General features: G+C 38.5%; 1 protein-coding gene across 3 annotated transcripts in view; it reads right to left on the bottom strand.

Moving 5' to 3' along the window:
- Window positions 1-24,842, bottom strand: part of LOC123552806 (E3 UFM1-protein ligase 1-like) — a 385,734-nt gene that overhangs the window by 32,098 nt on the left and 328,794 nt on the right. For all 3 annotated transcript variants that reach the window (XM_053540920.1, XM_053540921.1, XM_053540922.1), the window contains 2 exons: window positions 8,140-8,270; window positions 2,479-2,559 (listed from right to left, as the gene is read on the bottom strand). In XM_053540920.1, the coding sequence (XP_053396895.1) occupies window positions 2,479-2,559; window positions 8,140-8,270 (212 nt within the window). The remainder of the gene's footprint in view (window positions 1-2,478; window positions 2,560-8,139; window positions 8,271-24,842) is intronic.

The raw sequence follows: 24,842 nt of genomic DNA, 5'->3' as shown, positions 1-24,842 counted from the left end.
GGACGTGGACACATGGACGAGTCCAATAGCTTTACTATTCTTTGAATAGTCAAGCTAAAAAGCCCTGTTGACCTTTGACTTCCAAGTGACACCTTGACCTTTAAGCTTTGTGCAGGCCACATCAGCTCATTATAGGGTTAGGGTTAGCATTTGTGCCAAGTAATATTACAAGAGCTGTTACAGGAGACAGCGCGCTCGACTAATTCGATGCTGGATAGTGAAACTGGGCACATCTGAGGAAACTGGAGTGACTCCAATGGTGAATGAAGATATTGCACAATAGCCTGAGTCAAAAATATTAAGTAATAAGAGAGGTAAAGATAAAGTGTATCAAAACACTATATAAGTATATTCTAAGCAAAATGGGGGCATAATTCATTAAATATTGGTGCAAAAGTTATGCACCTTGTGTCATATGATGTGGGTGACGATGTGGAACAACTACTTCAAGTTTGAAGTCAATATGCATTTCATGAAAACTGAGATATAGTGAAAATGCATCAAAATTAACCTTAAATTCTAAGTAAAAGGGGGCTTAATTCATGAAAAAATTGTGCCAGAGTTATGCACCTTCTGTCATATGATGTTGGTGATGATTTTGAACAATTATTTTAAGCTTGAATCAGATCCATTCAGTAATAACAGAGATAGAGTGAAAGTGCATCAAAACTTTAACCTGAAATTCTAAGTAAAAAGGGGGAAAAATTCATGAACAAGAGCTGTCTACATAGGATGACACATGCCCCCGATGGCACTTTGAATGAATAGTTATGGCCGATGTTAGAGTTTAGGACCTTTGACCTATGGAGCTGGGTCTTGCGCGCGACACGTCTTACTGTGTCACACATTCATGCATTGTTATTTTAAAATCCATGCATGAATGACAAAGATATGGACCGGACATGCCCATCAATGCACTATCATGAAAAATGACCGTTAACGTCTAAGTGTGACCTTGACCTCTGAGCTATGGACCTGGGTCTTGCGTGTGACACGTCGTCTTACTGTGATACACATTCATGCCAAGTTATTTGAAAATCCATCCATCGATGACAAAGATATGGACTGGACACGCCCATCAATGCACTATCCTTTAATGTCTAAGTGTGACCTTGACCTTTGAGCTACGAACCTGGAGCTTGCACATGACACATCGTCTTACTGTGGTACACATTCATGCCAAGTGATTTGAAAATCCATCCATCGATGACAAAGATATGGGCCCATCAATGCACTATCCTTTAACGTCTAAGTGTGACCTTGAACTTTGAGCTACGGACCTGGGTCTTGCATGCGACACGTCGTCTTACTGTGGTACACATTTATGCCAAGTGATTTGAAAATCCATTCATCTATGACAAAGATATGGACCGGACACGCCCATCAATGCACTATCCTTTAATGTCTAAGTGTGACCTTGACCTTTGAGCTACGGACCTTGGTCTTGCGCGCGACATGTTGTCTTACTGTGGTACACATTCATGCCAAGTTATTTGAAAATCCATTCATCTATGACAAAGATATGGACCGGACACGCCCATCAATGCACTATCCTTTAATGTCTAAGTGTGACCTTGACCTTTGAGCTACGGACCTGGGTCTTGCGCGTGACACGTCGTCTTACTGTGGTACACATTCATGCCAAGTTATTTGAAAATCCATCCATCTATGACAAAGATATGGACCGGACACGAAAATTGCGGACAGACCGACAGACTGACAGACCGACAGACAGACGGTTCAAAAACTATATGCCTCCCTTTGGGGGCATAAAAATTTGTGCCAGAGTTATGCACCTTGTGTCATATGATGCGGGTGATGATGTTGAACAACTATTTTAAGTTTGAATCAAATCAATTCAGTAATAACAGAGATAGAGTGAAATTGCATCAAAACTTTAACCTGAAATTCTAAGTAAAATGGGGGAATAATTCATGAAAAAATTGTGCCAGAGTTTTGCACCTTCTGTCATATGATGTTGGTGATGATGTTGAACAATTATTTTAAGTTTGAATCAAATCCATTTAGTAATAACAGAGATAGAGTGAAAGTGCATCAAAACTTTAACCTGAAAATCTAAGTGAAAAGGGGGGATAAATCATGAAATATTAGTACCAGGGTTATGGCACTTAGGTCAGATGATGTGGGTGATGATGAGGAATAACTATTTTAAGTTTGAATCAAATCCACCAAGTAATTACAGAGATAAGAAAAAAGAGAAAGTGTAAAAAAAACTTTAACCAAGGTGGGGACGCGGAAAGACGCTAACGCCGGGTCGAGTTGGATAGCTCTCCTTATACTTCGTACAGTCGAGCTAAAAATCCCTTGACGAATGACAGAGTTATGAACCAGACATGAAATTGTAAACAGACAGATGGACAGAATGACGGATGGACAAACAGAAAAGTGCAATCCTATAGTCCCCAAAACTGGTTTTCAACCAGTAGGGGACTCATAAAACTGAAAATATTTATTTACCTTTCCATTTAATGAAGTGTTTAATTTCTGTAAATCTCCTTGAATATTGCTGGGCAATTTTCCTATTAGTTTGACACGACTCTGTAACATACAAATTGAACTAGAAATTTTGTCCATAGGACACGGATGCTCCCACATACTGTGCCATCCTCTTTCTAGCAAAAACTATCAAAGGGTCATAACAGCAGTAACTATATTCAAAGAAAAAAATCCTTCCTTTATGGTCATCTAATGATCTACACATCAAGGTTGTTCATCTGTGAAAGTTTAAAGCAAATCAGGCTAATAGTGTGGGAGGAGTCGGACACACAAGATTTTTCTCTATATTCTATATAGCAAAAACTATCAAAGGGCCAGAACTGTGGCAAAATTGTCACAAAAAACATTCCTTCCTTTATGGTCATCTACACATCAAGGTTGTTCATCATTCTATCAAAGTTTGAAGCGGATCACACTAATAGAGTGGGAGGAGTTGGACACAAGATTTTGGGACGCACGGAGAGCAGTAACACTATATGCCCCCCCACATATATGTGTGGGGGCATAAAAGATTTGATTGAGACATTAGTTGAAATCAGTGGTATTACCTTGTGATGCTTTTCCCTAGCAGACATAGGTAGGACAATAAATATGAGGGCCATGAAGGTCCTGTATCACTCATGTGACATAGTTCATAAAGACAAACACTGACTAATCAATACTTTACATGGAAAGTTGGTCATATTTCCTCAGATGTCGCCAATATGAAAAACTCAATCGGAAACATTTAACACTTAGCAGTATTAAATGCATACCTCAGGCAAAAAGACAAGTATGAAGGGATTCCCAGGCAGCCCTGTAATGTATTTACATTTTTAGGTTGAGACCTTAACTACCGCATTTCAGAGCTTGCAAGAATATATCATACTGACAGTTTTCACTGAAAGGCAGATTAATCCGCCGTAAGGTTTTTACCCGTTTTTCAGGCTAATCAACAGATATTTTTATTGATACAAACTGTTCTCTAAACATTGTTCTACACTCTGTTGATATTTTCATACATATATAAATACAATAAGGTTAAAGAATGTGTCATTTCCTGTGAAAAATATGTTTTTAGGTCTGTTGACCCATCGATCATAGCTAATTTGAAAGGTGAAGGTGTATTCCTTTAAAACATTTCAGAAAACCCCGGATGTGACCAAAGTGCAAGAAAATATGCTGATAAAAATAGTTCAAAACGTATTATAAAGATTTCTCTGATTTAGCCTTAATATTACATATTGCACTCGTCAGTAATAAAACTAAATATGATCTGAATCATTTTTTGTACTTGTATATATATATATATACATATATATTTATATATACATGTGATTCTTCCTACCTGTTCCGACTCCTACGCAGTGCTTCAAGTGGCAAAGGAGATCACTACTTAGGAGTTTACTATATAACAAACTATTTGATTTTGTCTAAAAAAAGATTAGATTTTTGAATTACTTCCCTTTATTTTTAACTTCCCTTTATTCTTAATTTTTTCCTATTTTTGTAAAGCTTTTATAATGACCAATTTATATTATTTATTTTCCTAAATTTAATTTTATCTTTTAATATTTTTTCATGACTGATGTAAAATTGAGTCAAAATATTTGTTTAAGATTTCCTATTTTTATGTAAATACAGCTGTAGTATATATTGATACATTACTTAAAAGTGGCAATATAAGTAATATGTTACGCTGCATCTGCACGTTTTTTTATGTTATATATTTGTTTCAAGATGTAATATTAAATAGACCTATATTATTATTCATAAGATAAATCTTGATTTTAGCGGTACTTGACAATGACATTAATGAATTAAAAGAACACCATGATGTAGTTTACTTGAAATTTGTCATTTTGATAAAGGCCATAAGGCCGAAACGTTAATAAATCAGAGTGAAAACTACAGAGTCTTTAAAATAGATGGTTAAGCAAAATAGAAGCAAAGCAGTACGTAATGAGTAATTAGTTATGTAGAATATCACGTGGGGGCTTTTACATGATGTGACATTTCTCGATGTTGGCCTACATATGTGTCCCCGATTAATGAAACTGTTTGATTTCATTTAAGCAAAATAGAACCAAAGCATCACAAGGGGGCATTTGCGTCTTCTCTCGATGTAACCCTACATTCCATTCATGTGCCCCGCCAGTGCTTTGCTTAGTGACTTGCAGCTATATAAGTTCAATATAGGAAACAGCAGGATTTTGGGGTAGATAGGTCTAGTTTCTAGTTTGGTGGACCCCACTGACTTCTACTGTTGTTTTAGCAGGGTCGGTTGTTTGTAGAAACTTTTTTAACAAAGTAGCGGAGTTTAAATGCAACAGCCCATGAATTAAAGAAGTGGGGTTGCAACACTTTTAATGTATTGGTGTCACGATTAAGTCGTGATATCAATACATTGTATTTCTAGGGTCTGCTAAACTAGAAGTTGATTTTGCAGAAATGTGTATATATATTATTTGTTGTTGATGTAGCCCGCTGCAGACTGTACATCCTAGATGATATACATGTATAGCTTTTGAATTCTGAACCTTTCTAGAACAGTCCTCACTTATATGCCAACCCAGCTAGAACTGTTGATAATCCCCATTTAATTTACCTATTAAGCCACACAATTTAACATTTGTTAAAACAAGAGGACCATGATGGTCCTGAATCGCTCACCTCTTCCCACATGACCCAGTTTTGAGTATGACGTCGTTTTTTCTATTATTTGACATAGTGCCCTAGTTTTTGAGCTCATGTGACCCAGTTTTGAACTTGACTTAGATATTATCAAGATAAAAATTCAGACCAATTTTCATGAAGATCCATTGAAAAATATGGTCTCAAGAGAGGTCACAAGGTTTTTCTATTATCTGACCTATTGACCTAGTTTTCGAAGGTATGTGACCCTGTTTTGAACTTTATCTAGATATCAACAAGGTGAACATTCTCACTAATTTTCATGAAGATCTCATGAAAAATATGGCCTCTAGAGAGGTCACAAGGTTTTTCTATTTTTATACCTACTGGCCTAGTTTTTGACCGCACGTGACCCAGTTTCGAACCTGACCTAGATATCATCAAGGTGAACATTCTGACCAATTTTTATGGAGATCCATTTATAAGTATGGCCTCTAGAGAGGTCACAATGTTTTTCTATTTTTAGACCTACTGACCTAGTTTTTGACCGCACATTACCCTGTTTCGAACTTGACCTAGATATCATCAAGATGAACATTCAGACCAATTTTCATACAGATCCCATGAAAAATATGGCCTTTAGAGAGGTCACAAGGTTTTTCTATTATTTGACCTACTGACCTAGTTTTTGATGGCACGTGACCCACTTTCGATCTTGATCTAGATATCATCAAGATGAACATTCAGACCAACTTTCATACAGATCCCATGAAAAATATGGCCTCTAGAGAGGTCACAAGGTTTTTCTATTATTTGACCTACTGACCTAGTTTTTGAAGGCACATGACCCACTTTCGAACTTGACCTAGATATCATCAAGGTGAACATTCTGACCAATTTTCATGAAGATCTCATGAAATATATGGCCTCTAGAGAGGTCACAAGGTTTTTCTATTTTTAGACCTACTGACCTAGTTTTTGACCGCACGTGACCCAGTATTGAACCTGACCTAGATATCATCAAGATGAACATTCAGACCAACTTTCATACAGATCCCATGAAAAATATGGCCTTTAGAGAGGTCACAAGGTTTTTCTATTATCTGACCTACTGACCTAGTTTTTGACGGCACGTGACCCACTTTCGAACTTGACCTAGATATCATCAAGGTGAACGTTCTGACCAATTTTCATGAAGATCTTGTGAAATATATGGCCTCTAGAGAGGTCACAAGCTTTTTCTATTTTTAGACCTACTGACCTAGTTTTTGAAGGCACGTGACCCAGTTTCGAACTCGACCTAGATATCATCAAGATGAACATTCTGACCAATTTCCATGAAGATCTTATGAAATATATGGCCTCTAGAGAGGTCACAAGGTTTTTCTATTTTAAGACCTACTGACCAAGTTTTTGACGGCACGTGACCCAGTTTCGAACTTGACCTAGATATCATCAAGATGAACATTCTGGCCAATTTTCATGAAGATCTTGTGAAATATATTGCCTCTAGAGAGGTCACAAGGTTTTTCTATTTTTAGACCTACTGACCTAGTTTTTGATGGCACGTGACCCAGTTTCGAACTTGACCTAGATATCATCAAGATGAACATTCTGACCAACTTTCATAAAGATCCCATGAAAAATGTGACCTCTAGAGTGGTCACAAGCAAAAGTTTACGGACGGACGCACGCACGGACGGACGACGGACACCGCGCGATCACAAAAGCTCACCTTGTCACTTTGTGACAGGTGAGCTAAAAAAACTTGAAACCTGGCAAACTGATAGTCTTCGGAGTTGAGCAAATTTACAATCTTGGAGATCTGATTACTTGGAGAATGATCTTGGAGTTGAACTTTTGAGGTGTTGAATTCTTGAACTTTTCTGGGTGTTGTGGCTGCAGTAAGTGCATTCTGGTACTGTACGATGAGCATTGTCTAGACGTCTGATTCTACGATATTATTTTCATATCCTTCTAATTTATGCTTGATAATTCTTTTGATTTACTAATTTATCACCACAATTTAGCAATTCTTGGAAATATGCTTTAACTTACAATTATCGAATAAACTTGATTCATAGTAAACATACATATTATTGGAGTTGAACTGTTGGAGATCTGATTACTTATAGAATAGCGTCTGATACCCTGGTGAGCAGCAGGACAACAATGACCCATTTTCTGTTTTATCTTTCTTAAAATTAAATGATAAGCGCAGTTTGGGAACACCAGGAGTGCATTTATGTACACAATGATTTTGTAGTTACTGTTGAATAAACATGGTTTGGAAAACATCGTCTGCTACTGATTAAGTCATACCTAAGCGAGTCCGTCACCAGTGCCTTTGTTTAGGCTGCGTTGACCTACCCTCCATTGTTCTCATTGTTCAGGGTGCACAGACCTTGACTTACCCTCTATTTTTCTCATTAAATCGTCTACTCAGATTCTAGATGGATGTATTTTACAACTTTATTACATGTTAAACCTAGCTCTTTGTGTAGAAAAAGATCTGAGGAGGTGCACATGGCTACTTATGGGAGTGAAGCCATGGTCACGTGACTGATACACGTGATGGAAACGCTAATATTGTATAGGTAGACATCAGGAAATACATACTTTTACTTTCATTTTACCAAACAGCTTTGACTAACCTTCTGAAGCATATAACGTAGCTTAAAAACATTAGCAGACATTCTTCTTTACAATCAAGCACCAATAAAGCTGATATTTCACATGAAAATAGCCTGTACTAGTCGGGGAAAATCGCACTATATATTAATATGGACTACATTCGAGTAGACCACGGTGGCATATCCGGTGAATAACAACCTTCATGCCTTTAATACCAGCTCCTGTGAAAGTGAAGGCTACATACACACTCCTTACCAGAACAACATTGTATTTCTTCAGATTATAATTTGTTAGCAGCATATCGAAAGGTTTCAACCTTTCTGTGCTTTCAGCGCTTTGATCACATTTAGCTAAATTATATATATAATACTATACCTCGTTAGTAAACTTTGTTTCGTCAGCAATAGATAACATTTGGTCAGTGGCTACAGAATTCAGCACTACATTTGTTATATCTGTGCATACTGTCCTTAATAAATGCCGTACTAGATTTGTCTGTGTCTCATCTGCAAGATAGAAAATTATTTTAGAAATTGACGCAAGACTTAGCTGTATATCATAAACCATAGAAAGAAAAATGTTTAATATAATATGGAAACTGCTACTAAAGTTTTTTGTTGTTTTATTTTGTTGACATTATGCCTTAGAACCCAGAAAAAGACTCTAGTAAAGAGTGACAGTTCCAAGTTTTTAATATATACTAAAGTCTAAAAATGTCTTTATTTATTCCCAATAATGTTCTTGCCCTGAAAATGAAAAAAGTAAGTATAAATTTTTCGTAGATTAATCACTTTTTTCCATTTATCTGCCACATGCAATTTCTGATGACTGCTCTAAGGAAAACAAGAGCTCGTAGAACACAAAATGCTACCTTTGATGCTTTCAGTAACTGCACAATTTATTTATTTTGTTGGGTTTAATGTTGCACCAACACAATTATAGGTCAAATGGCGACTTTCCAGCTTTGATGGTGGATGAAAACCCCAGGTGCCCCTCCTATTATTTCATCACAAGAGGGCACATGGGTAGAACCACTGACCTTCCAAAAGCCAGCTGGATGGATTCCTTACATGACGACTTCAACGCTCCGAGTGAGACCCATATCGATGAGGGGTAAGTGATTTGAAGTCAGCGACCTTACCATTCGGCCACAGAAGTCCCAGTAACTGCACAAGGAACAGAAATGATTTGGTCACTGTGCACTGGACGTTTCACATACCGACCTCAAATCAATAAATATTGGTCATTTACCAGTCATAAGTGACCTCTGTATCAAATGTGATCTTAGACCAAAGCATTCTCTAGTTATTTGGCAAAAAAGTTCCACAGTTCTGAGTCAATGTGACCTTGACCTTTGTCCTTAGCTGACCTCAAAATCAACAGAAGTCATCTGCTGGACATGATCAACCTCATTATTAAGTTTCACAATTCCCCCGCCCCCACACCAGAGTTCTCAATTTATCTCCCAGAAACAGTTTAACTGTTCCGGGTCACTGTGACCTTGACCTTTGACCTCAAAATCAAGAGGGTCATCTGCTGGTCATGATCAACCTCCCTATCATGTTTGGTGATCCTAGGCCCAAGTTATTGTCCGGAAACATTTAACTGTTCAAGCTCACTGTGACCTTGACCTCTGACCTACTGAATTCAAAACAATAGGGGTCATCTGCTGGTCATGATCAACCTCCCCATCAAGTTTCATGATCCTAGGCCCAAGTGTTCTCAAGTAATTGTCCGGAAACATTTTAACTGATCCAGGTCACTGTGACCTTCACCATTGACCTACTGACCTCAAAATCTTTAGAGGTCATTTGCTGGTCACAATCAACCTCCCTATCAAGTTTCGTGATCCTAAGCCCAAGAGTTCTCAAGTTACCATCCAGAAACCATTTAACTGTTCTGGGTCACTGTGACCTTGACATTTGACCTACTAACCTCAAATTCTATAGGGGACATTTGCTGGTCACAATCAACCTCCCTATCAAGTTTCGTGATCCTAAGCCCAAGCATTCTCAAGTTACTGTCCCGAAACCGTTTAACAGTTCTGTGACCTTGACCTGGGACCTACTGACCTCAAACTCAATAGGATTCATCTGCTGGTTATGACCAGCCTCCCTAACAACTTTCATGATTCTAGACCCAAGCTTTCTTGAGTTATCATTCTGAAACCGTTTGACTGTTCTCAGCCTTGACCTTTGATCTACTAACCTCAAAATCAATAGGGGTCATCTGCTGGTCATGACCAACCTCCCTATCAACTTTATGATTCTATGCCTAAACGTTCTTGAGTTATCATTCTGACATTGTTGACTGTTCTGGGCCCCTGTGACCTTCACCTTTGATCTACATAGGGGTCACCTGCTGGTCATTATCAACCTCCCTATCAACTTTCATGATCCTAGGCCCAAGCATTCTTGAGTTATCATATGGAACTGTTTAACTGTTCTGGACATACTGACCTCAAAGTCAATAGGGGTCACCAACCTCCCTTGGTATGTAATTAAGATCTTCTCTTAAATTTGTTCAAATGGGGCCCTTGACCTGTTTTATGTTTTTGTATGCTTAACATAGAGGTAGTACCTAAAATTTGAAATTATAAACAAGAGGGCCATGATGGCCCTATAACGCTCACCTGAGTAGAGTTGCTTGCTTGAACAAATTTCTTAGCTTAAGCTTTAAAAACCAAAAAAAAAAATAGTACAGTGGGTCAAGGTAAAGATTATGCAAGATTACTTTTGAAATTTGTAAAAAAAATAGTACAGGTGGTCCAAAACTTTTTGCTGTAGCTTAAAAACAAGAAAGTAGGTCAGTAGGTCAAACTGATAGTTACTGAAAGTCACTTTAAAGATCGGCATGCAAAACTATACGTGTCATCCAATTTTCAAGGTTGTTTCTTAACCCTTTACCACACAGAACAGAAGCCAAAGTAACCTCTTTTACATAACACTGATAAGTTATAATCAATAATCAATAATCGGTATATGGCTGATAAAGGTGACTGTCTTATCTGAACAGAGGTGTTGGCATTATTTTGTGATTACACACACTTATGTTAAAAAATGTCATTATTTTAATATTTTCTGTAAGTTTGACATTATTTTTATCAATTTTAAAGTTTATAGCAATTTAAATTCTCTTTCTGATGATACAAAATTTATTGTAGTTTCTCTTTGAGTTTCGAAGATACAAAGTGTTAAAGTACGGGAATATATATTTTTAGGCATAAAATTCTGTTTTGGATTACTTTCACATTGAAATTCATATACAATTTCATTTTGATGTTTCAAAGTTTGATTTATAGTAAAAGACTTATCTTCCGAATCGGAATCAGTAAGTATTTATATAAAAAAACAACCATCAAACTGAATAACACTACAAAAATAACGGATCGTAAAATTTCTGAAAGTGCAAAAAGATCGCTGAGATCGAGTGTCGTAACCGACTACAGTATGCTTGTGCTAAAAATTAAAATTTAGGATAATATTACGTAATATTTGATGATCAAACGTCGGTACATCACGGGTGACTTCCGCTGCAATTAACTCTTGGGGTGTCATAAAATATTTGAAAGCCGCGGTCCTTCTGTTTTGATTAACACTTCCCATTATGAAAAGGCCATAAATTCCAAGCCATCGTATACACAAATTGTTGTTTGGGGGAAACTGCATGTATCACGTGTGACCTTCATGACCTAACACATTTAAAAATACTTTGATGTTAAATGGTTGTTATTTTGAGAACGAGAAAGCCCGCGAACCGGCCAGTTGCAAGCAGTTTTCTCAGTAATTTTCCATGACGTAGCGTCGTGCACCATGTAGGAAAAAACCCCGGTGTCTTTCTTTGCAAAGTACTCGATAAATTAAATAGTAACCACATGATCTTGTACGTAAATAATGATGACGAAATCCCATACTTTGAGTTAGTAAACATCCGGAATTTGTTTCTTTAGGAAAAGAACGAAAATAAAGCGATTGATTATGAGACACGGGATAAAACGATTCTGTTCAAATGGCCGTTAATCGGTATAATACGTTTCTATCGGGGAACCGATAGACACGGGTCAATACGTTTCTGTTTGGTAATCGATAGATACGGTGATAAACGTATCGATGAGACACGGGATAAAACGATTCTGTTCAAATGGCCGTTAATCGGTATAATACGTTTCTATCGGGGAACCGATAGACACGGGTCAATACGTTTCTGTTTGGTAATCGATAGATACGGTGATAAACGTATCGATGTGGGAAAGGGTTAAACAAGAGGGCCATGATGGCCCTATATCACTCACCTGAGTTAAATTGCTTGCTTGAACAAATTTCTTTGCTAAAGCTTAAACAAGAGGGTCATGATGACCTGGATTGCTCACCTGAGTAATATGAGCTACATGTTTCAAAAGTCAAACTGATGATTTTTAGAAATTTTTTGGAAGATTTTCTGATGTACGATCAAGTAACCCCTGGGGCAGTTCCAATTTTACCCCAAGGGTCAAGATTTGAACAAAGTTTGTAGAAGCCTACTAGGCAATGTTACATATCAAATATCTAAGATCTAGGCCTTCTGGTTTACTTTTAGCAAATTTATGAAGATTTCCCTAGGTACAATCAAGTAACCCCTGGGCCTGGGTCAATTTGACCCTGGGGGGGTCAAGATTTGAATAAATTTTGTAGAGGTCCACTAGGCAATGCTACATATCAAATATCTAAGCTCTAGGCCTTCTGGTTTATTTTTAGAAAAATTTGAAGATTTTTCTATGTAAAATCAAGTAACCCCATGGGGCGGGGTCAATTTTGACCCCAGGGGTTATGATTTGAACAAATTTTGTAGAGGTCCACTAGGCAATGCTACATGTCAAATATCTAAACTGGTTTATTTTTTAAATTTTTTTGAAGATTTTCCTACAGAAATCTATGTAAAATCAAGTGACCCCTGAGGCGGGGTCAATTTTGACCCCCGGGGTCATGATTTGAACAATTTTAGTAGAGGTCCACTAGGCAATGCTACATGTCAAATATCTAAGCTCTAGGGCTTCTGGTTTTTGAGAAGATTTTTTAAGATTTTCCTATGTAAAATCAAGTGACCCCTGGGGCGGGGTCAATTTTGACCCCGGGATCATGATTTGAACAAATTTGGTAGAGGTCCACTAGGCAATGCTTCACACCAAATATCTAAGCTCTAGGGCTTCTGGTTTTTGAGAGAAAGATTTTAAAGTTTTTCCTTTGGTTGCCATGGCAACCAGAGTTCTGCATGGAATTCAATTCTTTGAACAATTTTTGTAGAGATTCAGCCAAGGAACATTCCTGTAAAGTTTGGTTGAAATTGGCCTAGCGGTTTATGAGGAGATGTCATTTAAAGAAAAAGTTTACGGACGCCGTCAATCACAATAGCTCGCCCTGAGCATTTGGCTCAGGTGAGCTAAAAAAACAAGAATGTAGGTCAGTAGGCCATATATATGGTCACTGAAAGTCAGTTTTAAGATTGGTGTGCAAAACTGTACATGTCATCCAAATTTCAAGGCTGTATCTTAAACAAGAGGGCCATGAAGGCCCCTAGAGTGTTAACTAGCTTTTCCTTTCATTTGACCTGGTGACCTAGTTTTTGACCCCACATGACCCAGATTCGAATTTGACCTAAAGATTATCAAGGTTAACATTCTGACCAAGTTTCATGAAGACACAGTCATTTATGTGGCCTCTAGAGTGTTAACAATCTTTTCCTTTGATTTGACTTGGTGACCTAGTTTTTGACCCCACCTGACCAAGATTTAAACTTGACCTTAAGATCATCAAGATTAACATTCTGACCAAGTTTCATTAAGATACGGTCATAAATGTGGCTTATACAGTGTCAACCAGCTTTTCCTTTGATTTGACCTGGTGACCTAGCCTTTGGCCCCATCTGACCCAGATTTAAAGCAGACCCAAAGATCATCAAGATTAACATTCTGACCAAGTTTCATTAAGGTAAGGTCATAAATGTGGCCTCTAAAGTGCTAACTAACATTTCCTTTGATTTGACCTGGTGACCTAGTTGTAGATCCCACATGACCCAGATTCAAACTTATCTTAAAGATCATCAAGATTAACATTCTGACTAAGTTTCATGAAAATAAAGACATAAATGTGGCCTCTAGAGTGTTAACAAGGTTTTCCTTTGATTTGACAAAGTGACCTAGTTTTTGACCCCACCCGACCCAGATTTGAACTTGACCTTAACATCATCAAGATTAACATTCTGACCAAGTTTCATTAAGATATGGTCATAAATGTGACCTCTAGAGTGTTAACTAGCTTTTCCTTTGATTTGACCTGGTGACCTAGTTTTTGACCCTACATGACCCAGATTCAAACTGGACCTGAAGATCATCATGATTAACATTCTGACTAAGATTCATGAAGATATAGTTATAAATGTGGCCTCTACAGTGTTAACAAGCTTTTCCTTTGATTTGACCTGGTGGCCTAGTTTTTGACCCCAGATGACCCAATATTGAACTCGTCCAAGATTTTATTGAGGGTAACATTCTGACCAAGTTTCATTAAGATTGGGCCAAAACTGTGACCTCTAGAGTGTTAACAAGCTTTTCCTTTGATTTTACCTGGTGACCTAGTTTTTGACCCTAGATGACCCAATATCAAACTCGTCCAAGATTTAATTGAGAGTAACATTCTGACTAAGTTTCATTAAGATTGGGCCAAAATTGTGACCTCTAGAGTGTTAACAAGCTTTTCCTTTGATTTGACCTGGTGTCCTAGTTTTTGACCCCAGATGACCCTATATCAAATTCGTGCAAGATTTTATTGAGGGTAACATTCTGACCAAGTTTCATTATGATTGGGCCAAAATTGTGACCTCTAGAGTGTAAACAAGCTTTTCCTTTGATTTGACCTGGTGACGTAGTTTTTGATCCCAGATGACCCAATATCGAACTCGTCCAAGATTTTATTGAGGGTAACATTCTGACCAAGTTCATTAAGATTGGGCCAAAATTGTGACCTCTAGAGTGTTAACAGTCAAATTGTTGACGACGGACAACAGACGGAGGACAACGGACACAGGGCGATCAGAAAAGCTCACCTTCGAGCACTTTGTGCTCAGGTGAGCTAAAAATGTGGACAGACGACAACAAACGATCACAAAAGCTCACATATTCAGCTTAAATAAAGACAAGAGGGCCATGATTGCCCTATATCGCTCACCTGAGTACCATTGCTCTTAATGATAAGATCAAGTTTGGACATAGATCACATAGGCATAGACATCAAATATCATCAGGATAAAATATTTTCTTGTAACAGTCCGTTTTGACCGAAGGGTCCTGACCTATATTCATTTACATAAAACAAAGGGAGGTCATTTGTCATAAATTCAGTCAAAAGTTATCTACCCTGATTGTCCAAGTCCATCTGATGGCATAAATGACATTTCAAATCAGTATCTTCATTGGTTACTGAGATACACCCATTTTAATTTGAAACAAAGGGAGGTAATATGACATAAAATAAAATAATGAAATTTCAAATAAGTCCTATAAGTACTTACTGATATAAATCCATTTTGATTACAATCAGGGGAGGCAATCAGATATAAAATAACTCTGGAACCTACGATTGGATCTGACAGATTCGTCATGGAATCCAAGATTTATTGTTGTTGGAAGATATTCTGGAAGTTTGTATCAATTCAAACCATAAATGAAGTCTCTTTATGGCTGCAAAAGCCAAAACAGCAAATTTTGGACCTTTAATGTGCCATAACTCTGGAACCAATGATGGAATCTGGCCAGTTCAAGAAAGGAACCTAGATCTTGTGGTGATACAAGTTGTGTGCAAGTTTGGTTAAAATCAAATAAAAAATGAAGCTGCTTTTGTGCAGACAAGGTCAAAATAGCTACTTTTGTCCTTTCAGGGGCCATAACTCTGGAACCCATAACGGAACCTGGCCAGTTCAAGAAAGGAACCAAGATCTTATGGTGATACAAGTTGTGTGCAAATTTGGTTAAAATCAAATCACAATGAAGCTGCTAATGTGCAAACGAGGTCAAAACAGCTAATTCTGGCCCTTTCAGGGGCCATAACTCTGGAGCCAATAATGGAATCTGGCCAGTTCAAGAAAGGCACCAAGATCTTATGGTGATACAAGTTGTGTGCAAGTTTGGTTAAAATAAAATTATAAATGAAGCTGCTATTGTGCAGACAAGGTCAAAATAGCTAATTCTGGCCCTTGCAGGGGCCATAACCCTGGAACCTATAATGGGATCTGGCCAGTTCAAGAAAGGAACCAAGACCTTATGGTAATACAAGTTGTGTGCAAGTTTGGTTAAAATAAAATCATAAATGAAACCTCTATCGTGCAGACAAGAAATTGTTGACAGACGGACGGACTCACTGACGCACGCACGGACGGACTGACGATGGACGAAGGGTGATCACAAAAGCTCACCTTGTCACTGTATGTCAGGTGAGCTAAACAAAAAGAAAAAAAAAAGTTATAAGACCTGTTTACCCCTTTCAAGCCTTGTCAGTAGTCTGACAAAGTTTTATCAGTAGCTTTTGGTATCTGTCAGTAGTAACTTACAGTCGACCAGTGTTTTACCACAACAAAGATTGATTAAACAACAAAAACATTGATAACTAGAAGATGCTTTTGCAAAAAAGCGCATGTCTCCCCGATGCAAATTGGTATAGGCAAGAAGTCAATAGGAGTCAGGAGCAAAAGTCAAAGAGACACTGATGGTTGGCTGCAATAGGGATCATCTACTTGGCATGTCCAGTCATCCTGCTAAGTTTCAACACTCTTGGCCTAGTGGTTCTCAAGTCAACGTTCAGGCTCCTGTCACCTTGACCTTTGATCAAGTGACCCCAAAATAAATAGGGGTCATCTACTCTGCATGTCCAATCATCCTATTAAGTTTCAACATTCTAGGTCAAGTGGTTCTCAAGTTATTTTCCGGAAATGATTTCACATGACCAGGCCCCTGTGACCTTGACCTTTAATAGACTGACCCAAAAGTCAATAGGGGTCATCTACTGTACATGTTCAATTATCCTATGAAGTTTCAACATTCTCGATCAAGAGGTTCTCAAGTTATTGATCGGAAATGGTTAATCAATGTTCAAGCCCCTGTGACCTTGACTTTTAACGAGTGACCCCAAAAATCGATAGGGGTCATCTACTCTGCATGAGCAATCATCCTATGAAGTTTCAACATTCTGGGTTGAGTGGTTCTCAAGTTACTGACCGGAAATTGTTTTCCATGTTCAGGCTCCTGTGAATTTGACCTTTAATAGAGTGACCCCAAAATTAATTGGAGTCATTTACTCTGTATGTCCAATTATCCTATAAAAGTTTAACATTCTGGGTCAAGAGGTTCTCAAGTTATTGATCAGAAGCGGTTTTCCATGTTCAGGCCCCTGTGATTGACCTTTAACAGAGTGACCCCAAAATCTATAGGGGTCATCTACTCTGCATGACCAATCATCCTATTAAGTTTCAACATTCTGGGTCAAGTTGTTCTCAAGTTACTGACCGGAAACGTTTTTCAATGTTCAGGCCCCTGTGACCTTGACCTTTAACAGAATGACCCCAAAATCGATAGGGGTCATCTACTTTGCATGTACAATCATCCTATGAAGATTTTATATTCTGGGTCAAGTGGTACTCAAGTTATTGATTGGAAATGGTTTTCAATGTTCAGGCCCCTGTGACCTTGACCTTTAACAGAGTGACCCCAAAAACAATAGGGGTCATCTACTCTACATGATCAATCATCCCATGAAGTTTCAACATTCTGGGTCAAGTGGTTCTCTAGTTATTGATCGGAAATGGTTTTCAATGTTCAGACCCCTGTGACCTTGACCTTTGATGGAGTGACCCCAAAATTACTAGGGGTCATCTACTCTTCATGACCAATCATCCTATTAAGTTTCAACATTCTGGGTCAAGTGGTTCTTCAAGTGGACTGACGACGGACGAAGGATGATCACAAAAGCTCACCTTGTCACTATGTGACAGGTGAGCTAAAAAGGGCCCTAATGAGTGACTACTATTTTTTGCAAATACTTCATAAAACTAGAAATACATTCTGCATGCCCATGGGCAGAGCGTTGAGCCCACCCGCTGTCTAAAAAGTAACATTTATTATACTATTTGGTGGTGTCAGAACTGATTTACACTAGCACCTGTATTTGTATATGGAATTTTTTGACCAATTACAAAAAAAAAAACTATGTAATAATAGTCCACACAAAACTCCTTACCAGGTAGAGATAAGTCAAAATACACCTAAAAATTGCATATTCTAAAAACTGGATGTAACATGCATGTTGTACCACAGAAAAATGGTCTCAATTTTTCCAGGCGGCCAGTAATAAAAAGTTACGATATAAACTATTTAAAGTAATAACAAAGGGAAGTAATTCTAAAAACAAGGTTGCCTCATGGTGTTGAACATATGTGCCAAGTTACATCAAAATCCCCTTATGCATGAAGAAGACATGCTCCAGACAATGTCATTGTTGTATCTGACCTTTGGCCTCCAAGTGTGACCTTGACCTTAGACTAAGCGACCTGGTTCTTGCGCATGACACCCCGTCTCATAAAGCTGAACATTCATGCCAAGTTACATCAAAATCCCACCATGCATGAAGCAGAAATGCTCCGGACAAGCTTCAATTTGACCTCTGTCCTCCAACTGTTACCTTGACCTTTGACATAGGAACAAGGAGTTTTGCGCATGACACTACTTCTCATTGAGGTAAACATTCATGCCAAATATAAAACAATTTGGTCCATGCATGTCAAAGTTATGGTCAGGACAAACTTCAATTTGACCTTTGACCTCCAACTGTAACCTTGACATTTGAGATAGGAATATGGGGTTTGTGCATGACATGCCTTCTCATTGGGGTGAACATTCATGCCAAATATAAACAAGATTGGACCATGCATGTCAAAGTTTTGGTCCGGACAAAATCAGATGGACGCACATACACCGACCGACCAAAAGTGACGACTATATCGAGCTCATCGCAAGCAGGCTCAACAAAAATCTATATCCGAGACTTTCACGTTATAAAGATTAGTGTTATAGATGATTTATTTTTTTAGCAGATTAATACAGTTTTCTGTGTGTCAAATATTTACCACGTAATTAAAGTAGTTCAGCAAATTTTGGACATTTAATGGGCCATAACTCTGGAACCAATGATGGAATCTGGCCAGTTCAAGAAAGGAACCTAGATCTTATGGTGATACAAATTGTGTGCAAGTTTGGTTAAAATAAAATCATAAATGAAGCTGCTATTGTGACGACAAGGTCAAAATAGCTAATTCTGGCCCTTTCAGGGGTCATCACTCTGGAACCCATAATGGAAACTGGCCAGTTCAAGAAAGGAACCAAGACCTTATGGTGATACAAATTGTGTGCAAGTTTGGTTAAAATAAAATCATAAATGAAGCTGCTATTGTGCAGACAAGGTCAAAATAACTAATTCTGGCCCTTTCATGGGCCATAACTCTGGATTCCATAAAGGAATCTGGCCAGTTCAAGAAAGGAACCAAGATCTTGTGGTGATACAAGTTGTGTGCAAATTTGGTAAAAATCAAATCATAAACTAGAAATTGCTTTTGTAAAAAAGCGCATGTCTCCCCCAATGCAAAATCCTATAGGCAAGAAGTCAATAGGGGTCAGGAGCGAAAGTCAAAGAGACACTGATGGTTGGCTGCAATAGGGATCATCTACTTGGCATGTCCAGTCATCCCGCTACATTTCAACACTCTTGGCCTAGTGGTTCTCAAGTCACTGTTCAGGCTCCTGTGACCTTGACCTTTGATCAAGTGACCTCAAAATAAATTGTGGTCATCTACTCTGCATGTCCAATCATCCTATTAAGTTTCAACATTCTAGGTCAAGTGGTTCTCAAGTTATTTCCAAACAAGAGTGCCAGAATGTCACAATATATGCCCGTCACAGCAAATTTCTTTACTCTAGCACCTGTATTTGTGTAATTTTGTGGTTGTTTAGTAATTATTGTAATTCTGTTGTTTTTCTAAATCCACATAAAAACTCCTTATCAGGTAGAGATACCTTAAAATACACCTAAAATTTGAAAGTAACATCTATGTTGTACCACAGAAAAGTGGTCTTGGTTTTTCCCTACGGTCAATTATAAAAAAGTTACAATATAAGTTATTTATAGTACACTAAGGGAAGTAAATCTTAAAAAAAAAAAAAAAAAAAAAAAAAAAAAAAATAAAAAAAAATGAAAAAATAATGTCCACACAAAAACCCTTACCAGGTAGAGATTGGTCAAAATACACCTCAAAATTGGATGTAAAATGCATGTTGTACTACAGAAAAGTGGTCTCGATTTTTCCTTATGACTAGTAATGAAAAAGTTACAATCTAAGCTATTTATAGTAACAACAAAGGGAAGTAATTCTAAAGCAGGGACCTGCTCATGACACTTCGTCTCATGATGGTGTACAATTGTGCCAAGTTACATCAAAATCCCTTCATGCATGAAGAAGAAATGCTTCCGACAGTCATTCTTGTATCTGACCTTTGGCCTCTAAGTGTGACCTTGACCTTAGACCTAGGGACCTGGTTCTCGCGCATGACACTCCGTTTCGTAGTGGTGAACATTTCTGCCAAGTTATATCACAATCCCTCCATGCATGAAGAAGAAATGCTCCAGACAAAGTTTTCATTCTTGTATCCTTTGACCTCTAAGTGTGACCTTGACCTTAGACCTAGGGACCTGGTTCTTGCGCAAGACACTCCGTCTCATGATGGTGAACATTTGTGCCAAGTTTCATCAAAATCCCTCCATGCATGAAGAAGATATGCTCCGGACAAAGTCATTCTTGAATTTGACTTTTGGCCTCTAAGTGTGACCTTGACCTTAGACCTAGGGACCTGGTTCTTGCGCATGACACTCCGTCTCATAATGGTGAACAACTGTGCCAAGTTTCATCAAAATCCCTCCATGCATGAAGAAGATATGCTCCGGACAAGTCTGTGGACGCTGCCCGCCCGCCCGCCAGGGGCGTTCCCATAATACGTCCCGTTTTTCAAACGGGCGTATAAAAATGATTTTACATGACCAGGCCACTGTGACCTTGACCTTTAATAGACTGACCCCAAAATCAATAGGGGTCATCTACTCTGCATGTTCAATGATCCTATGAAGTTTCAACATTCTGGGTAAAGTGGTTCTCAAGTTATTGATCGTAACTGGTTATCAATGTTCAGGCCCCTGTGACCTTGACCTTTAACGAATTGACCCCAAAAACAATAGGGGTCATTTACTCTGCATGAACAATCATCCTATGAAGTTTCAACATTCTGGGTCGAGAGGTTCTCAAGTTATTGATTGGAAATGGTTTTCCATGTTCAGGCCCCTGTGACCTTGACCTTTAACAGAGTGACCCCAAAATCGTTAGGGGTCATCTACTCTGCATGACCAATCATCCTATCAAGTTTCATCATTCTGGGTCAAGTGGTTCTCAAGTTACTGACCAGAAATGGTTTTCAATGTTTGGGCCCCTGTGACCTTGACCTTTGATCAAGTGACCCCAAAATCAATAGGGGTCATCTACTGTGCATGTACAATCATCCTATGAAGTTTCAACATTCTGGGTGAAGTGGTACTCAAGTTACTGATTGGAAATGGTTTTCAATGTTCAGGCCCCTGTGACCTTGACCTTTAACGGAGTGACCCCAAAATCAATATGGGTCATCTACTTTGCATGTACCTTCATCCTATGAAGTTTCAACATTCTGGGTCAAGTGGTTCTCTAGTTATTGATCGGAAATGGTTTTCAATCTTCAGGCCCCTGTGACCTTGACCTTTGATGGAGTGACCCCAAAATCGATATGGGTCATCTACTCTTCATGACCAATCATCCTGTGAAGTTTCAACATTCTGGGCAAGTGGTTCTCTAATTATTGATCGGAAATGCTTTTCCATGTTCAGGCCCCTGTGACCTTGACCATTGACAGAGTGACCCTAAAATCGATAGGGGTCATCTACTCTTCGTGACCAATCATCCTATGAAGTTTCAACATTCTGGGTCAAGTGGTTCTCTAGTTATTGATTGGAAATGGTTTTCAATGTTCAGGCCCCTGTGACCTTGACCTTTGACGGAGTGACCCCAAAAACAATAGGGGTCGTCTACTCCAGCAGCCCTACAACCGCATGAAGTTTGAAGGTTCTAGGTCAAATGGTTCTCCAGTTATTGCTCAGAAATGAAGTGTGACGGACGGACGGACGGACAGGGCAAAAACAATATGTCTCCCCCAGAGGGGGGGGGGGGGGATAATAATGCTGCTATTGTGCAGACAAGGTCAAAATAGCTAATTTCGGCCCTTTCAGGGGCCATAACTCTGGAACCCATAATGGGATCTGGCCAGTTCAAGAAAGGAACCAAGATCTTATATCTATGGTTAAAATAAAATCATAAGTGAAACCACTATCGTGCAGACAAGAAATTGTTGATGCACGCACGGATGGACTGATGACGGGTGATCACAAAAGGTCACCTTGTCACTATGTGACAGGTGAGCTATAAAAACTAGATGCCCACGGGCAACATGTCGAGCCCGCCCACTGTCAAAAGGACTGGGAGTTGTACATGACACTCCCTGTCTCACTGAGGCAAACATTTATGCCAAATAAAAAAGAGATTGCAAAAAGTTACAATATAAGTTATTTAAAGTAACAACAAAGGGACGTAAATCTTAAAAAAAACAAGAGCACCGCCTTGCGGGTGCTGACGCTCATCTGATTTTTTTTGTGTAATAGAAATATTGTCCTACCCATGATTTTCTAAGTCTAAAAAGGGCCATCATTCTTGCAAAAAGCAGGTTAGAGTTATGTTTCTTGATGTTCAGTGTCCACTTATGATGGTGAAAAACTGTTGCAAGTTTTAAAGCAATAGCTTTGATAGTTTATGAGAAAAGTTGACTTAAACATAATACTCAACCAAGAAAATTATTTTCTAAGTCCAAAAAGGGCAATAATTATTGCAAAAAGCAGGATGTAGTTATGTTGCTTGCTGTACAGGGTCAACTTATGATGGTCAACAAGTGTTGCAAGTTTCAAAGCAATAGCTTTGATAGTTTAAGAGAAAAAGTTGACCTAAACATAAAACTTAACCAAGAAATCTGATAAGTCCAAAAGGGGCCATAAATCTTGCAAAAAGCAGGATGGAGTTATGTTTCTTGCTGTACAGGGTCAACTTATGATGGTGAACAAGTGTTGCAAGTTTTAAAGCAATAGCTTTGATAGTTTAGGATAAAAGCTGACCTAAACATAAAACTTAACCAAGAATACTGATTTTCTAAGTCCAAAAGGGGCAATAAATCTTGCAAAAAGCAAGATGGAGTTATGTTTCTTGATGTACAGGGTCTGCTTATGATGGTGAACAAGTATCCAAGTTTCAAAGCAATAGCTTTGATAGTTTAGGAGAAAAGTTGACCTAAACATAAAACTTAACCAAGAAATCTGATATTTTCTAAGTACAAAAGGGGCCATAAATCTTGCAAAAAGCAAGATGGAGTTATGTTTCTTGCTATACAGGGTCAGCTTATGATGGTGAACAAGTATTCCAAGTTTCAAAGCAATAGCTTTGATAGTTTAGGAGAAAAGGTGACCTAAACATAAAACTTAACCAGGCAACGCCGACGCAGACGCCGACGCCGACGCCGACAACCGCTCAAGTGATGACAATAACTCATCATTTTTTTTCCAAAAATCAGATGAGCTAAAAAAAATAAAAAAAAATTCAAAGTCCACAAAAAAATCCTCACCAGTAGAGATAGGTCAAAATTCACCTGAAAATTGGATGTAACATGCATGTTGTACTACAGAAAAGTGGTCTTGATTTTTCCCTATGACCAGTAATAAAAAAGTTACGAATATAAGCTATTTATAGTAACAACAAAGGGAAGTAATTCTAGGATCTTGTGCATGACACTCCGTCTCATGATGATGAACAACTGTACCAAGTACATCAAAATCCCTCTATGCATCAAAAAGAAATGCTCCAGACAGTCATTCTTGTATCTAACTTTTGACCTCTAAGTGTGACCTTGACCTTAGACCTAGGGACCTGGTTCTTGCGCATGACACTCCATCTCATGATGATGAACAATTGTGCCAAGTCGTCCCAGTGAGGTTAACATTCATGCCAAATATAAACAAGATTGCTCCATGCATGTCAAAGTTATGGTCCGGACAAACAAATCCGGACGGACGCACGCACGCACTGACACACGCACGGACGCACGCACGCACATACACCGAACAGCCATTTGGACAACTATGTCTTCGCATCCGCAAGCGGGCTCGACAAAAAAGAATGTCTACACAAAAATCCTTTCCAGGTAGAGATAGGTCAAAATACATTACAATATTGGATGTAACATACATGTTGTACTATAGAAAAGTGGTCATGATTTTTCCCTATGACCAGTAAAAAGAAGTTACAATATAAGCTATTTATAGTAACAACAAAGGGAAGTAATTCTAAACTAGGGACCAGGTTCTTGTGCATGATATTCTGTCTCATGATGGTGCACAATTGAGCCAAGTTACATCAAAATCCCTCCATGCATGAAGAAGAAAAGCTCAGGACAAAGTCATTCTTGTATGTGACCGTTGACCTCTAAGTTTGACCTTGACCTTAGACCTGGTTCTTGCGCATGACACTCTGTCTCATGGTGGTAAACATTTGTGCCAAGTAACATCAAAATCCCTCCATGCATGAAGAAATGCTCAGGACAAAGTTGTCATTCTTGTATCCTTTGACCTCTAAGTGTGACCTTGACCTTAGACCTAGGGACCTGGTTCTTGTACACGGCACTCCATCTCACGATGGTGAACAATTGTGCCAAGTTACATCAAAATCCCTCCATGCATGAAGAACATATTCTTCGGACAGTCATTCTTGAATTTGACCTCTGACCTCTCAGTGTGACCTTGACCTTAGACATAGGGACCTGGTTCTTGTGCATGACACTCAGTCTCATGATGGTCAACAATTGTGCCAAGTTACATGCTCCTGACAAAGTC

This window comes from Mercenaria mercenaria, chromosome 4 (genome assembly GCF_021730395.1).
Source record: "Mercenaria mercenaria strain notata chromosome 4, MADL_Memer_1, whole genome shotgun sequence".
Classification (NCBI taxonomy): Eukaryota; Metazoa; Mollusca; class Bivalvia; order Venerida; family Veneridae; genus Mercenaria; species Mercenaria mercenaria.
This window is presented reverse-complemented; position numbering and strand designations above follow the sequence as displayed.